This window comes from Pituophis catenifer, unplaced genomic scaffold (assembly GCF_029215685.1).
Source record: "Pituophis catenifer annectens isolate HBS135680 unplaced genomic scaffold, rPitCat1.0.hap2 SCAF_10, whole genome shotgun sequence".
Taxonomy (NCBI): Eukaryota; Metazoa; Chordata; class Lepidosauria; order Squamata; family Colubridae; genus Pituophis; species Pituophis catenifer.
Genome location: NW_027256890.1, coordinates 14,708,923 through 14,725,636, shown reverse-complemented (window position 1 = coordinate 14,725,636; position 16,714 = coordinate 14,708,923). Strand labels below are relative to the sequence as shown.

General features: G+C 49.0%; 1 protein-coding gene across 1 annotated transcript in view; it reads right to left on the bottom strand.

Annotated features, from left to right (window-relative positions):
* PITPNM2 (phosphatidylinositol transfer protein membrane associated 2) overlaps window positions 1-16,714 on the bottom strand; it is a 65,524-nt gene that overhangs the window by 19,046 nt on the left and 29,764 nt on the right. The window contains 11 exon segments of the mRNA XM_070950500.1: window positions 357-571; window positions 1,839-1,958; window positions 3,173-3,362; window positions 5,485-5,594; window positions 5,596-5,730; window positions 8,376-8,446; window positions 8,742-8,849; window positions 9,966-10,061; window positions 14,373-14,699; window positions 16,075-16,276; window positions 16,278-16,309. Coding sequence (XP_070806601.1) covers window positions 357-571; window positions 1,839-1,958; window positions 3,173-3,362; window positions 5,485-5,594; window positions 5,596-5,730; window positions 8,376-8,446; window positions 8,742-8,849; window positions 9,966-10,061; window positions 14,373-14,699; window positions 16,075-16,276; window positions 16,278-16,309 — 1,606 coding nt within the window.

Here is a 16,714-nt window from a genome sequence, read left to right as displayed (position 1 = left end):
GCTGGGATAATATTAGGGGAGACCTGGCACCCCCAGAAAACTGCAAGAAAACTACCAAGCTCAGGGAGCTCCAAGGACCCCACAATCCTCGTCCACCTCCTCCTTTTCCTTCTTCCTTGTCCCTCCTCCTCCTCCTTTTTCTCTTCCTCCTTGTCTTTGCAAACTCCACCCCTGCCTAGCCCTGATGACGTTCCCTAGTTGGGTCAGGAAACGTCTGCAAGAAAACCACCAAGCTCAGAGAGCACCGAGGACCCCACAGTCCAACCCCGAGCTACAAATCCTCTCTTCTTCTGTTGGTACTCCAAGGAAAACGTGGCGCCCAACCAGAGCAACCTCATTGGCTCCGCAAAAGCTACCTGGACAGGAACGCCTGGTGCTGCTTCAGGGTGTCCAGCTCGAAGGTGGACGAATCGCTCCTTTTCCGCAGCAGCTGCTGCTTCTGGAGATCTTCCTCGCTGCTGCGCGGCAGGTCGGCCGTGCTCCGGCTGAGATGCCGGCTGGCTTCTAACCCACAGCCTTCCGAGCAGTAGCTGTTGTTCACCAGGATGCCGGGAGACAAGAGATCCGTGTCCTGGAATTGGAAGGACACAGTCCAGGTCATCAGACTCTTGAGAAAGGGCAGAAGGGTGTCCAGGTCTGTTGGAGAAAGAAGGACATCCGCGCACGGCCTGAACCGCCAGCTCGAAAGGCGGCGGCGGATGGAGCGGCTGACACCTCGCTTCTTTGGCTTTCCACTTAGCAAGCAATCCGACTCTCTTTGTGGCTGCTGTGGTTTTAACCGCCAGCCCAGAGGGGACAAAGTGAAGCTGCAAAGATAACTGGTGCCCGTCAAGCATTTGCATCCCCGTGGAAGGATGCAAAACGTCCCCCGTCCTCCCCCCCCCAGTGGTAGATGAGCTAATCTCGATTAATTGCAATCTTCATGTTTATCATCATCTCCTTTTAATGGCCCTATAATCCCTTGAGTGTTTACTGGCCTGTTGCCTTTCCTGTCGCCAGTACGGAGTTTTGTTCAGCAGATATATTCTCAGTGTGCCCCGAGAGAGAAATATCTGCCTCTACCTAGGATCGAACTCACAGCCTCCTGATTGTGAGGCGAGACCTCCACCTCTAGGCCACGCAGCACTCAATCTTCATATTTATCATATTAATATTTTAGCGTTGTAAACCGGTGTGTGTGTGTGTGTGTGTGTCTCCAAACTTGGCCACTTAAGACTTGCGGACTTCAACTCCCACAATTCCTCAGCCAGCATTAAGCTTCCCAAGGAATCCTGGGAGTTGAAGTCCACAAGTCTTAAAGTTACCAAATTTGGGGGCCCTGTTTTTTATTTTTTTATTTTAATCTTGTAGCAAGCCACCTACAGTTGCTGGACCATGAGATGGGTGCCATATAAATTTAATCAATAAATAGATGAACTAAGCAGGTTTATGTAACTCAACGCTGGCCTTGCAGAGGTGAAATGGGAGAATTACACCGAGAAGGAATTACGGAGACCTTATGCCTTCTGGAATTGTTATTTTAGGCTCCATGTCTACCTCGGAGCCTGCCCAGTTTCCAGAGAGTGTCCGTAATTCCTTCTCGGTGTAATTCCCAAAGGATTAGGGCCACGATAAAGAAACAGGCAGAGTCGGGGACAAAGCTAAACCCAAGATAAATAGAACGAAAATCCCTTAATATCGTCACTTACCATGCGTTGCGCTGAACATCATAATTCAGCGGCCCTATTCATGTTGGCCCTGGGGTCTCTCAATTGGGGTTTTGAGGATCCCGGATTCTGAACCAACCTGGTTTGATTTCCATTCTGTCCAAAACCAACTCGAGAGATCGACTTGCTTACCTGCACGCTGATGAGACTTCCACGCCGGCTACTGTTTTGACTCTCCAGCATCGTCTGGTTGCTGTAACAAAGGGCGTCGAAGGCCAGGATCCCTCCCACGCAGTCCCCGATCAGGCACACCTGAGGAAAACAAATCACCATACCTGGTTACTTCTCTGAGGGACACCAACTCAAGTTCCCAATCGAAAGCAAAGAATGAAAGGCAGGGTTTCCCAACCTTGGGCATTTCCAGCAGTGGTGGACTTCAACTCCCAGAATTCCACCGCCAGCATGATCATGGAGGAGGCTTCTGGGAGTTGAAGTCCACACGGCTGGAAATGCCCGAGATTGGGAAATATTGAGTCTAGAGGCGATGGGTATTTCTAGAAAGTCATGTCTGAGGGCTTTCTAGTGGGTCCACCTTGAAGATCACAAATTTAGACGAAGGAGAGTGGACCCAGCTGTGTTGTCTAATGCCAGATGTTGACAAAGGCCACCTTCATCCATGGCTACATGGAGAACCCATTGGCTAAGCTTAGAAAGAGAAGAAACCTGGTTTCTAATGATTTCCTCAGGTGGTGGTAGAAGCATCTGGTATGGTTTCAGCTCATAAAGATCTAGGCCGCTGCAGCCAAGAGCTTCTCCTTTACCCATTAATGTTTTCTCTCTCCTCCAAAGTAGTATGTGGCTTCTAGAACATTCAATTGGGAAGTTCATGCTGGTGAGAAGAGTCCAAAAATAGGACAACTAAGGTCAAGAATAAGTAGACACCTCTGTTTCTCCTATTTCATCTTGACCAGTGGAGATTCTAAAGATCACCGGTGGAGTTAGAGGGGTGAACATGTTGGTTTCAAGGACTTTGGAGAAGAAGTCAAGGTCTACGTTGAAAGTCTACATCTTGTCTAGTTTAGTCCTGGCATAAGGAAAGAAGCCACAGCCACAATTTGATCCAAGCTGGTGTCCCTCAGCTGAGAGTCAACGCCAGTGACGTCTTCAAGAGCCATCCAGTTCCTGACAGATTCAATCTGCAGATCGACTCCTTTCAGTAACAAGTAACAGAGTTGGAAGGGAGCTTGGAGGTCATCTAGTCCAACCCCCTGCTCACGCAGGAGACCTCTACTAGGGATTCGAACCGCCGAACCGCCGACCTTTCTGATCCACAAGCTCAGCATCTTAGCCACTGAGCCACGTAGTCAATAACTGGGAGTTATTTAATAAGCCAACGGACTTAGTATTGATTTTTTTTTTTATCTTAAATCAATCCCAGTTCAACTATCTGTTTTGATAAACTTCCGCTGGCCGGGAAAAAGGATGGCTGGCTTATCTCTTGACGACGGAGGCCACCCGATGCTCACCTGGCCATTGAAGGATGCACCTTCTTGGGACTTGATGAAGTCGCCGAACACCTGATTGGCTCTCAGGATCACCGTGGCAACCGCCTCTTGGTACTGCGGGGAGGAAGTGGCCAGGAGAGGAAGCGCGGCGAGGGGGATGTGATCCTGGCTACTGCAGAGGCACCCTTCGTCGTAACTATATGGGCTGAGGCTACGGAGAGGAGGAAGAGGAACGTCAATCAGTAACAGTAACAGAGTTGGAAGGGACTTTGGAGGTCATCTAGTCCAACCTCCTGCTCACTCAGACCTGTACTAGGAATTCAAACCGCAGAATTGCCGAACCTTTCTGATCGGCAAGCTCAGTGTCTTAGCCACTGAGCCACCTAATCAGGCGCTCTTTCCTTTCTACCGTGTTTTCCCGAAAATAAGACGCTGTCTTATATTTTTTTTGAACCCCGAAATAAGCGCTTGGCCTTATTTTCGGGGAGGTCTTATTATTTTGGGGCGCGTGGAGCAAGACGGGGTTCCTCTTGCCGTTTTACCTGATTTCCAGCTCTGTGTTTAAATATTTTCGGGGAGGGCTTATTTTCAAAGGGGGGGGGAGGCTTATTTTAGCGCATGCGCTCAAAAGCCCGATTGGGCTTATTATCAGGGGATGTCTTATTTTCGGGGGAAACAGGGTAGGAAAAGGCAACTGGATATAGGTAGGCCTCGACTTACCACCATTCGTTGAGGGACCGTTCAAAATTACGATGGATTCGGAAGAAAATGTGACTTACGAATGAACCGGTCTCTGAGCTACCCTATCCCACCAATAATGTATTCCTTATCTACGGGGAATTTCCCAACGCTCTGTCTAAAATGCAGACATTGGGGGCTTTTGCTAGGACCCAGATCTTTGCCAGCTGCTGCACCCCGGGAAAGGAAACGGGTGTCTTTTATAAATGGGTTGCAGTCTAAACATGGACTGGAAGAAGCGCTGGCAGGAGAGGAGAAGACGCGCCCCGTAAATGATAAATGAGTTAAGAAATAAATGAGCTCTGAGCGATGATGGCTCCAGGCTGCGGCTGAGCCTGGGTGAGTCATCGTGGCGGTGTGAAGTAAGGCTCCCTCTGAAATGGGGGGATTGATGGGGTGCATCTGTAGAGGGAGGGAGGGAGGGAGGGAGGGAGGGAGGGAAGGAAGGAAGGAAGGAAGGAAGGAAGGAAGGAAGGAAGGAAGGAAGGAAGGAAGGAAGGAAGGAAGGAAGGAAGGAGGGGGAGGGAAGAAGGACAGGCAAATGAGAGAGAAGGGAGGGAGGGAAGATGGAAGGACAAAAGAGAGAGAAGGGAGGGAGGGAGGGAGGAGGGGGAAGGAAGAAGGAAGGACAAAGGATAGAGAAGGGAGAGGTGTTTCTCTATCTCTGGACATTTTTAAGAAGAGCCTGGACAACCATCTGTTTTAAGGAAGATTTATTTGGGTTGGGCTGCACCTTGCAGAAGATCAAATTTCCAATTCTGCAGGAAGGAAGGAAGAAAGGAAGGAGGGAGGGAGGAAGGAAGGAAGAAGGGAGGGAGGGAGGAAGGAAGAAAGGAAAGAAGGAAGGAGGGAGGACGGAAGGAAAGAAGGAAGGAAGGAGGGAGGAAGGAAAGGAAGAAGGAAGAAAGGAGGGGGAGGGAGGAAGGAAGGACAGACAAATGAGAGAGAAGGGAGGGAGGGAAAGGGAGGGAGGGAGGGAGGGAAGAAGGAAGGACAAAGGATAGAGAAGGGAAAGATGTTTCTCTATCTCTGGATATTTTTAAGAAGAGCCTGGACAACCATCTGTTTTAAGGAAGATTTATTTGGGTTGGGCTGCACCTTGCAGAAGATCAAATTTCCAATTCTGCAGGAAGGAAGGAAGGAAGGAAGGAAGGAAGGAAGGAAGGAAGGAAAAGGAAGGAAATAAAGGAAGGAAGCAAAGGAAGGAAGGAAGGAAGGAAAAGGAAGGAAGGAAGGAAGGAAGGAAGTAAAGGAAGGAAGCGAAGGAAGGAAGGAAGGAAGGACAAGCAGACAGAGAGACAGGCAGACACAGCAGATACATGGCTGGATGAAGATAGCTTAATGGTGGTGGAGACTTAAGTTTTGCCCCATCAGGGTTTAAGGAAGTCTCTCCCCCAGTCCCATACACACAGCCATCCAAAGCAAAGCCAGATGTGAGGTCCACAGCTGGCGCCTAAATCCACGGAACAATAAAACAAAACCAGAGATCTGGGTTTGCCACCAAGACTCCTTTGGAAAAGAGCCTGCCCCTTCCTTCCCCTAAATCCGATCCCATCTTCCAAAAAAGAAACAAAACCCCCAAGAAGTCCACTCACTTGGAGACCAGAGAAAACGCTTCCGAGCAGATGGCCGGACAAGGGACCAGTTTGATGGCTATCCGGCCAAGGGTGGCCGGGTAATGGACCCGGATGACGGTATCGAAGGCGGGTGGCGATGGTGTTGACATCTCCCTGCTTGGAGCTCTGCTCCCCGCTTCCCGTATCCAGGATGTTGCCTCCGTGGAGGACCAAAAGGAGGACGTGGATTGGGCTGGGTTGCGCCAGCGGAGGTGCCGCTTCATCCTGGAAAGACGAGGGGGAGGAAGACCAGGTTCAGATCAAGCGGATTCTCAAGGACCTGTTGGAGAAGCAGGAAGTTTGCGGGGGTGGAGGGGCAGTGGTAGGTTCCCAAAATTTTTTACTACTGGTTCTGTGGGTGTGGCTTGGTGGGTGTGGCTTGGTGGGCGTGGCAGGGAAAGGATACTGCAAAATCTCCATTCCATCCCCACTCCAGGGGAAGGATACTGCAAAATCTCCATTCCCGCCCTGTGGAATGAGCTACCTCCTGGAATACGACTGATCCCGGACCTCTGTATCTTCCGTAAGGCCCTGAAGACTTATTTATTCCAGCAAGCCGGCCTAGCCTAAATGGTTTTTAATGGGATTTTTAAATTTTATAGACTTGGGGTCTTAAATTGGGTGGCCGATTGATTTAATCTCTTTTAATTGTCTTAACTTTTGTATTGTATGTATTTTAATTTTGGCTGTTCACCGCCCTGAGTTCCCTTTGGGAGAAGGGCGGTATACAAATTAAATTAATAAAACAAAATAAATAAATAAAATTCCCACCCCACTCCAGGGGAAGGATACTGCAAAATCCCCATTTCCTCCCAATCAGCTGGGACTTGGGAGGCAGAGAATAGATGGGGGGACAGGGCCAGTCAGAATTTTTACTACCGTTTCATGAACTAATTGTCTCCTGCAAACTCCACTCCCCTTTCGCTCCTCTTTATTCCCTCTGGGAGGGGCCATTCATCGTCCACCTGTGGCCTTACTCCCGAGTCGACCCTTGTTCTTTAGCTGTTCCCTTCGACTGACAGCTCTGTGCATGCACACACTGGGAACAGGCTCCAGCTATTCTTCTGCCCCACTGATGTCCGACTCTGAAGGCAGCTAATAACTGTCAGACGGCCCTGGCCCCCTCTCTGCCTCCGACGCAGAGCCCTCATCAGAGCCTTCCCCAGACTCCAGGACTGGCCCATGTCCCTCCCCAACCTCCTCCCTGTCTGAATCTGCTGCCAGCTCTGCTGGCCACTGGCCGGCCACAACAGTATGGTCCGATCAACTGGAAGCCCTCAGATCTTCTGGCCTGCCGGTTAGGCAGATCCCATCTGCTGCCACTGAGCAAAAAAAAATCTCGGAGACGTCACTATGGACACCTGGACACTAAGTAAGGCTTCAGGCGAGAAGACAACACGTAAACACAAAGGAGGATCAGCTGGAAAGGTGACAAGAATAGATCTGAGTTTTTCTTTCCTGGAACCTGCTCAGGTTTTGTTGTATCGCTTCCAGCTTCCCCTCGGCACATTGGCACCTTAATTGAACACTGTTGCCGCTACGTGTTTATTCTCCTTATAATTAGCCAGACGTGTTGCGTAAAACTGGATTGGATTCCCAAAAAACTCCCTGTTTTTTTGCATGGAGAGGATAGAAGGGAACAGAATACGACAGGTAATACTCGACTTACGACCGCTCGCTTAGCAAACGTTCAAAGTAACGATGGAATCCCCCAAACTACTTCAGAGTTACAGCCGCCCCACTTCTTCCCCTATGCAGTCATGTGAACCAGGGGTGAAATACTCGCGGTTCGGACCGGATCGGGCGATCCGGTAGCGATTGTGGCAGGTGGTTCGGAGAACCGGTAGCGATGGTGGCGCGAAGCTCCGCCCACCCGCCCAGGTGTCGTTACTTCCTGCTTTTAAAAGGTAAAAAAAAAAAAAAAAAAGGCTCGGACAATCGAGCGCCACAGCTGTGATTGCCAGAGCCTTTTTTTAACCTTTTAAAAGCATTTTTTTTTTACAACTTATTTGTCCGAATAGGCTGTAAAAAATGCTTTTAAAAAGTTTTTTTAAAAAATGTTGGGCAAGCCCACCTAATCACATTACTGCCCCTCCCCACCAAGCCACGCCCACAGAACCGGTAGTAACAAATTTTACATTCCACCACTGACGTGAACGCGTATTTTTGGGGTCACCAGATCACATTTTTTGGGCCATTCGTGGCCTCCCACGATAGCATGGCTGCGATTTGCAACTGGGCTCCCCCATTTAATCCTGTTTTCCAGGGAAAAAAAAATACCCATTGGGGCAGAGGTGGGTTTCAGCAGGTTCTGACCAGTTCTGGAGAACCGGTTGCGGAAATTTTGAGTAGTTCGGAGAACCGGTAGTAAAAATTTTGACTGGCTCCGCCCCCATCTATTCTCTGCCTCCCAAGTCCCAGCTGATTGGGAGGAAATGGGGATTTTGCAGTAACCTTCCCCTGGATTGGGGTGGGAATGGAGATTTTACAGTATCTCCCCCTGCCACGCCCACACCACGCCCACCAAGCCATGCCATGCCACGCCCACCAAGCCACACCCACAGAACCGGTAGTAAAAAAAATTTGAAACCCACCACTGCATTGGGGAAACTTAATGACTGCCCCGTTCGCTTAACAGCACCGCAAACACTCTCCGAAAATCGGTTCTGTGTCGCTTCGACTTACGACGGCAACGACTTAATGACCGTAATTCTGGGCCCACTTTGGATGAACCTCCTCAGAGAACAAACTGAGGCAAGTTTCGGAGCCCATGTCTCAAGTCGTATGGACGGATCACAGAAGCAGGCTGCAGAAGGGTTAAAATTTGCTTGCTTTTCGATAAGAGCAGGGCAGGGAATCAAAGGTTATACCTCAATAATGCTCAGTCTTTCCATGCTGCAGCCGACATGGTATCCCGCAGCCGATTCAAGAGTTGGATCATCTGGAAGGGACAAAAATGGGCGTATGAACTGGATTTACTCTCCTGCCAGTGAGAGAAAAGTCAGGATTTTAATCCGGGGAAAAGTTACGATCATTGCCGCTCGACCCACACTCAACACTGTCGGTTGCAAGATCTCCGGCTTTCTTTCTCGGGAAGACTCCATCCCTCAGAGAAGGAAGCCGTAAGTCACTTTAGGGAAAAAGAGGTCACTCGCCACCTCTTTAAGCCGTATAAAGCACTGTGTTCGAGAGGATGACAGTCTGTATCCTCCATTTGTTCCCTAAATGGAGACTACCTGGGGCTTCGTCCGTTTCTTCTGCCGTTTCAATCTTATCCATGAGATCGTTGGAACTCCATTTTGTAATCTCTTTCGGGAACACCTCTTCGTTCTCAGAGATATCTTCTATGGAAGAGAAGAGGAGGGAAGGGAAGGGGAGGGGAGGGAGGAGAAGAGAGAAGAGGGAGGAGGAGGGGAGGGAAGAGAAGAGAAGGAGAGGGGAGAAGAGAGAGGAGAAGAGAGAAGAGAAGGGGGAGGAGGAGGGGAGGGAAGAGAAGGGAAGAGAAGGGAAAGGGAGAGGAGAGAAGAGGAGGGGAGGGGAGAAGAAAGAGGAGAAGAAAGAAGAGGGGGAGGAGGGGAGGGGGAAGAGAAGGGAAGGGAAGAGAAGAGAAGAGGGAGGAGGAGGGGAGGGAAGAGAAGGGGAGGGGAGGGGAGAAGAGAGAGGAGAAGAGAAGAGGGAAGAGGAGGGAAGAGAAGGGGAGGGGAGTGGAGAAGATAGAGGAGAAGAGAGAAGAGTGAGGAGGAGGGGAGGGGATGGAAGAGAAAGGAAGGGAAGGGAAAGGGAGAGGAGAGGAGGGGAGGGGAGAAGAGAGAGGAGAAGAGAGAAGGGAAGAGAAGAGGGGGGAGGAGGGGAAGGGAGGGGGGAAGAGAAGAGAAGAGAAGGGAAGGGAAAGGGAGAGGGGAAGGAAGGGAAGGGAAGAGAAGAGAAGGGAAGAGAAGAGGAGGAGAGGGGAGAGGAGTGGAGAAGAGAGGAGAGAAGGAGGAGGTAGAGAAGGAGAAACATAAGGAGAAGGAGAAAGTTGAGAAGGAGAAAGAGACGGAGGACGAGGAGGAGAAGGTAGAAGAGGAGAAAGAGAAAGCAATTAAGGCATAAATACCTTAACGTTCTATTTTTAATCATATTTTTATCATCTGCCAGTTGGGCGTGGGTTGAGCCCGGCTAACTCTCATTGCCTTTCTTTTTTGTGTGTGTGTGTGTTTTAATTTATTTTGCCCTGCCGAACATCTTCGATCTCCTTGCCCCCACCCCCGTTAAAACCCGCCCACCATTAAAACTGCCAAAGCTTACCCAAAAGTTTTCAGCCGAGCAATTCCCAAACTTTCCTCTTCTGGAAACAGCTGCCTGCCTTGCCAGAATTGCGGGCCAGAATGCAAAAATCCCAGGTCGCCACCTTCCCCAACTAAGGCAACTCCTTTGGAAAGGATGTATGTGTGTGTGTGTGTATGTGGTTTCCCACCTACCGTGTGCATCGAAGAATTCCTCGTCGGAGCTCTCCTCCGAGTCCCGGGCGATGCTTTCCATCCTCCACTCGGAGATGTTATGGTGCGAGGGGCTTGCTAGGAACAAGAAAAGAGGTTTGATACCGTCAGTTCTTCTCGGAGACCAAGGGAGGGAGGGGCCTTTGCTGGCAGAGTCCCATCCAGCCACCTTTCAAGACACGGCAAATCCAAGGATGCTACACCCACCCAGGTCCGGGGGGGGGCTCACAACCCCCTGCCCAGACAGCCCCGGCAATCGGAGAACCTCCGTGGCTGCTCGCTGCTCTGAACGAGTAAAGATATTTATAAACCTGGGAAGGATGATGGAGTGGTGGTGGGGGGGAATCACTTTGGATGCACAGGCCGGCAATTTAGCAAAGGAAGTGGTCTAATTGAACCTGCTATTTTTTTTTTCTTGTTTGTTTGTTTTCTTTCCAAAGTACGGGGAGGTTTCAGTAAAAAGCTTCGTTCCTCAGTTAGGAAGGTTTGCAAAAAAGAAGAAAGAAAGGAAAAACAGCCAGCTTTTGAAGCAGGCAAAATTCTCTTTCCCATGCTTGAAATACAGAAATAACCACAATTGGAAGGTAGAAAAATATGCATGCAGGTAGGTAGGTAGGTAGGTAGGGATGGATGGATGGATGGATGGATAGATAAGATAGACAGACATAGATATATAGATAGATGATAGCTAGATATAGATAAGATAGACAGACAGACAGACAGACAGAGATAGGTAGATTGGTAAGTAGGGAGAGAGAGAGAGATTATCTGATAGAGAGAGAGAGAGGTAGGTTGGTATGTAGGAAAAGAAAGAAAGAAAGAGAGAGAGATAGATAGATAGATAGATAGATAGATAGATAGATAGATAGATAGATAGATGTAGAGGTAGGTAGGTAGGTAGGTAGGTAGATGATAGATAGATAGATAGATAGATAGATAGATAGATAGATAGATGGATGGATGTAGAGGTAGATAGATGATAGATAGATAGATAGATGATGGATGGATGATAGGGTAGGGTAGGGTAGGGTTAGGATAGGGTAGGGTAGGGTTAGGATAGGATAGGATAGGATAGGATAGGATAGGATAGGATAGGATAGGATAGGATAGGATAGGATAGGATAGGATAGGATAGGATAGGATAGGATAGGATACGAAGGTAGGTAGGTAGGTAGGTGGATGGATGGATGGGATAGATGATAGATAGACACACACAAATATATTCCCCAGAATTTAGGGATTTGTAAACACAGTGCTGGGGCTGTCAGCTAAGATTCACAATTTCAGCAGTTGTTGAGACCAGAGAATGATTAATTCAGTTTCTTTCTTCTTTTTTTTTTATCAACACTAATTGCCTCTCCGAACCAGACCTTCCGCCTTTCATTAAGCAGAGAAGCTCCGTGCTGAAAAGACAACAGCTCCGCCAGGCAGCGAGATGCACATCGATGCAAAAATGCACGCAGACGGAAAATCAAAACTGCATTCCTAAGGTGGTTGACATCCCTCGCCAAAACTGCAGCTTGCCACCCGCACCCCGAGGGGGAAAATATATATATATATATATCTGCTTTTTGTACTAGGAAGTGCAAAGCCAGGGATACAAATGGAGATTCCTGCAGGCGTCTGGCAGCCGTGCAGAAAGGCAGGCCTAGACGTGATTGCGTTTCTTCCGCTGTTGAGCAATAATTGTGATGGTGAATAGCAAAGTTGATGGTGGATGGCACGGGAACCCCAAACCCATCATTCACGCCCGAGCAAGGACCTGTAGGGGTCCTCGGTGCTCTCTGAGCGTGCCGGGTTTTCTTGCAGATGTTTCATGACCCAACTAGGTAAGATCATCAGTGCTAGAAGGAATGGGGTTTGCAGAATGGAGGAGGAGGAGGAGGAGGAGGAGGAGGAGGAGGAGGAGGAGGAGGAGGAGGAGGAAGAAACTGGGATCCTTGGTGCTCCCTGACTTTAGTGATTTTCTTGCAGATGTTTCATGACCCAACTAGGTAAGATCATCAGTGCTAGAAGGAATGGGGTTTGCAGAATGGAGGAGGAGGAGGAGGAGGAGGAGGAGGAAGAAGAAGAAACTGGGATCCTTGGTGCTCCCTGACTTTAGTGATTTTCTTGCAGATGTTTCATGACCCAACTAGGTAAGATCATCAGTGCTAGAAGGAATGGGGTTTGCAGAATGGAGGAGGAGGAGGAGGAGGAGGAGGAGGAGGAAGAAGAAGAAACTGGGATCCTTGGTGCTCCCTGACTTTAGTGATTTTCTTGCAGATGTTTCATGACCCAACTAGGTAAGATCATCAGTGCTAGAAGGAATGGGGTTTGCAGAATGGAGGAGGAGGGAGAGGAGGAGGAGGGGGAGGAGGAGGAGGAGGAGGAGGAGGAGGAGGAGGAGGAGGAAGAAACTGGGATCCTTGGTGCTCCCTGACTTTAGTGATTTTCTTTCTTGATTTTCTTTCATGACCCAACTAGATAACATCATCAGTGCTAGAAGGAGTGGGGTTTGCAGAATGGAGGAGGAGGAGGGAGGAGGAGGAGGAGGAGGAGGAGGAGGAGGAGGAGGAGGAGGAGGAAACTGGGATCCTTGGTGCTCCCTGACTTTAGTGATTTTCTTTCTTGATTTTCTTTCATGACCCAACTAGATAACATCATCAGTGCTAGAAGGAGTGGGGTTTGCAGAATGGAGGAGGAGGAGGGCAAAACTGTGGGGTCCTGGTTCTCCCTGACTGTAGAGGTTTTCTTGCAGATATCTGATGGCCAAACCAAGTGACATCCTTAGTGCACTGATGATATTCCCTAGTTGAGTCATGAAAGGTCTACAGCAAAAACCAACAAGCTCAGAGAGCACCAAAGACTCCCAGAGCTGAGCTACAAATATTCTCTTCTCTATCTGAACAAGACCAGAAGACAAGCTGAACTTTGCCAGCCGTTGCTCTGGACTCTAATTTCACTAATTGCCCTGCGGAAAGGTTAGCGTCCTCCTCGGGGATAAGCCACCAACGAATTCTGTTTTCCGCCTTGGCTCCGTACACCCTTCCTGCTGATGCCACCCCAAATCCTTTGGGGATCAGGGAGCAGACTGACAACTAGGTTGACGTCAAAGGCTCTTGTGTAAAAGCTGCTAAAAATAGGAGAGGGAATCAGGCCGGCTGGCCCTCCAAGCTTACTCCAGGAAGGGGGGGGGGGTCGGGCTTCTGCGGTAGAAAACCCGGCCAGGTGGAAAGCGGGAGGGCGGAAGAGCTGCCTTCCCATCAGGGCAGCAGGAAAGCCAAAGACTCGTGGGCACCTGTCCCCTCCAGCAGGCTCAAAAAGACGATGAAGAAGCCACTGGGACCTGCGTCCCTAGCTCAACCTGTTGTCATGTCTTACTGCAGTTGGGTGGATCTGGTCTCATGGGAGAGAGCAGCTAGCGGTATGTCTGTAACATGGGGAGGGAGAGGAGGAGGAGGGGAAGGGGGAAGGGGAAGGGGGAGGAGGAGGAGGGGAATGAGGAATGGGGAATGGGAAAGGAGAAGGAAGAGGAGGAGAAGGAGAAGGAGGGGAAGGAGGAGTGGAATGGGAAAGGGGAATGGGAAAGGAGGAGGAGGAGGAGAAGAAGAAGGGGAATGGGGAAGGAGAAGGAAGAGAAGGAGAAGGAGGGGAAGGAGGAGGAGGAGAAGAAGAAGAATGGGAATGGGGAAGAAGAAGGAAGAGGAGGAGAAGGAGAAGGAGGGGGAGGAGGAGGAGAAGGGGAATGGGGAAGGAGAAGGAAGAGAAGGAGGAGAAGAAGGAGAAGAAGGAGGGGAAGGAGGAGGAGGAGGAGGGGAAGGGGAAGGGGAAAGGAGAAGGAAAAGAAGGAGAAGGAGGGGAAGGAGGAGGAGGAGAAGGAGAAGAATGGGAATGGGGAAGGAGAAGGAAGAGGAGGAGAAGGAGAAGGAGGGGAAGGAGGAGGAGGAGGAGGAGGAGAAGAATGGGAATGGGGAAGGAGAAGGAAGAGGAGAAGAAGGAAAAGAAGGAAAAGAAGAAGGAGGGGAAGGAGGAGGAGGAGGAGAAGAAGGGGAATGGGAAAGGAGGAGGAGAAGGGGAATGGGGAAGGAGAAGGAAGAGGAGGGGATGGAGAAGAAGGAGGAGGAGGGGAAGGAGAAGAAGAAGAAGAAGAAGAAGAAGAAGAAGAAGAAGAAGAAGAAGAAGAAGAAGAAGAAGAAGAAGAAGAAGAAGAAGAAGAAGAAGAAGAAGAAGAAGAAGAAGAAGAGAAGAAGAAGAGAGGAGGAGGAAGAAGAAGAAGAAGAAGGAGTTCTATTCAATGCAATTTATATGATGACAAACCCCACCCACCCCAATTATCTCCTCTAAGAGCTACCATGGGATCCGGGTCCCCTGGCTCTCTGTTTTTGCCGGCTTGGGGGCCCGACTCACCTCCTCTTTTGGAAGAGGATTTGGAAGACGTTGACCACTGCTTGGTTAGCACTCGCCCCGGCAAAGATTCGTCAGTATTGCTGGTGGCATCCACCCCCTCGGTGGATGGAGGTATGGCCTTGGATTCCACATTGCGCTCGTTTAGGGGGTCTTGGGGAAGGTGCGGTTCTAGATCGGACTCGTTGACGCTGAACTGGGCCATCTTCTGAGCCAACATCAGCTGGGCCTCCTTCTCCAGCTGCCGGATGTCCTCTATGGTGAGCCCGTACCATTCGTCCTGCCAACACCACGCTTGCCGATGAGCCCTTACCATCACTTTCCGTAAACCTGGGAGAGAGGGGAACCAAAATCAGCCATCATCAACCCGCTTTCTAGGACTCGTATTAAGACAAGCTTCAGAAGCTTCTCAAATAATGAAAACCTTCCACCCACCAATCCGTTCAAGACAATCATTTCCGATACATCACCGTATCGAATTTAAATCAGAGCTGTTCCTACTGGGTATCCTACCTGAAAAAAATTAGCAAGGAAAAAAATTATCTGATAATACACGTAATAACAGCTGCAAGGATTGTCTACGGACAAAATTGGAAAGCGGAGAAAATACCTTTGGAAGAAGAGGTCATTAAAAAAAAAATCTTAAGATTGTGCAGAAATGAATAGATTAACTCTGATGATTAATGGATAGAGAATATTTTAAAATAGGGAATGATTTTTATTATTGGTTGGAGAAGAGATATCAATGATTAATTATGGAAGTATGTAAAAATATGCGGCGAGTTGAATATTAGGTTAGAGATGAATTGATATTGTGGACTGGATAAGGATCAAGATAGAAGTAATGACAATTATACAGAAAAAGAAAGAACTTTGGAAGACAACACCGAGATGTCACAGGTAAGAGAAAACTGATGTATTAAACGTTTGTTTGTCTGTCTAAAAAATAAAAAAACTTAAAAAAAAAAAAGACAATCATTTCCTTATTTCCATGTTTTCTTTCCTATGAAGATATAAATCTTTCCTTCCTGAAATTCTGGACCCTTGGAGAGAGTTCATGATTTTTTCTGTAAACTGTGAAGGTAGGTAGAACTTCTCGGGAAGGTGTACCTGTGTCTCACAGGAGGTGGAGGAGGAGGAGGAAGAGGAAGAGGAGGAAGAGGAAGAGGAGGAAGAAGTCTATTTGGGGACCTCATTTTCTGAGGAATGTATCTCTCTGGGTTTCTTCAGTTTCAGGATGTCTTTCATCCTGGATCTGCAGACCAAGTTTTGAGTCAATTTATACAGATTCCACTGGAGAATCCCTTTGAGTCCAACCTTCCAGACGTGTGGACTAATTCCCAGAATTCTAGGCAACAGCTGCACAATTCTGGAGATTGAAATGCTTGTCCACCTGCGAAGGGTTAAACCCAAGTTGGCTTCAGCCATTCCATCTTGGTTAGAAGAAGAACTACAACTTGGTGCTTTCTTCCACCATTCTTCTGGATCTTTGGACCTCTGGTCTTTGAGAACTTCCTCTCCCAAACGGGATCCTACAGGCGTGTCAGGATGACAGCTCTCAAATTCTAGGAACTGAACACATCTGGAGGAGGCCCAGGCTGGGCTCAACCAGGCCGAGATGCCTGCCACTGGGGGAGCCTGAGGAGCCAGGACCCTCCTAAAAGAACGGAGCTGACGGTGGAGACCCCCGAGATCAAAGACTCACCAACATCATGGATGAAACGTTCGATTTTCGACTGCATCCCCCAGTAACGGAACTCCACCTTGCAGAGTTTATAGGCACACATGACGGGATATCTCCCAGGATTATTCTGGTGCTCTTGGATCCAGTCTTCTGCCAGAGGGCCCCTGGCAGTCTTGGCTGATTTGAAGACCTTTGGATCCTCCTCTGATTTGTATTCGTGGGGGTGGGACGGGATCCTTCACAATATCGATAGGATCTAATGTGGGGAGGGGTGGGGGAAATACACAGAATAAATACGCTCAAGCCACAGGAAACAGTCCCTCAATAGCCTTTCCCTAAAGCAGGGGTCAGCAACTTGGAGCCGCATGTGGCTCTTTCACCCCTCTGCTGCGGCTCCCTATCACTCAAAATATGCGTCACAACCGCCAATGTGCGACACCCCGCCGGCACGCGATTTATTGAGCTTTTCAACCTCCGGTAGGCCAACCATGGATAAATCCAAGAAAAGAAAAGTTTCAGAAGAAAACCTAATGTTTAATTCAACTACATATGCTAGTTCTGTGGCCACTCAAGAAATCGTCAGGCACGGGAAGGGTTTTTGTGGCTCCCGGTGTTTTCTTTTCTGTGGGGAACAGGCCCAAATGGCTCTTTGAGTGTTTAA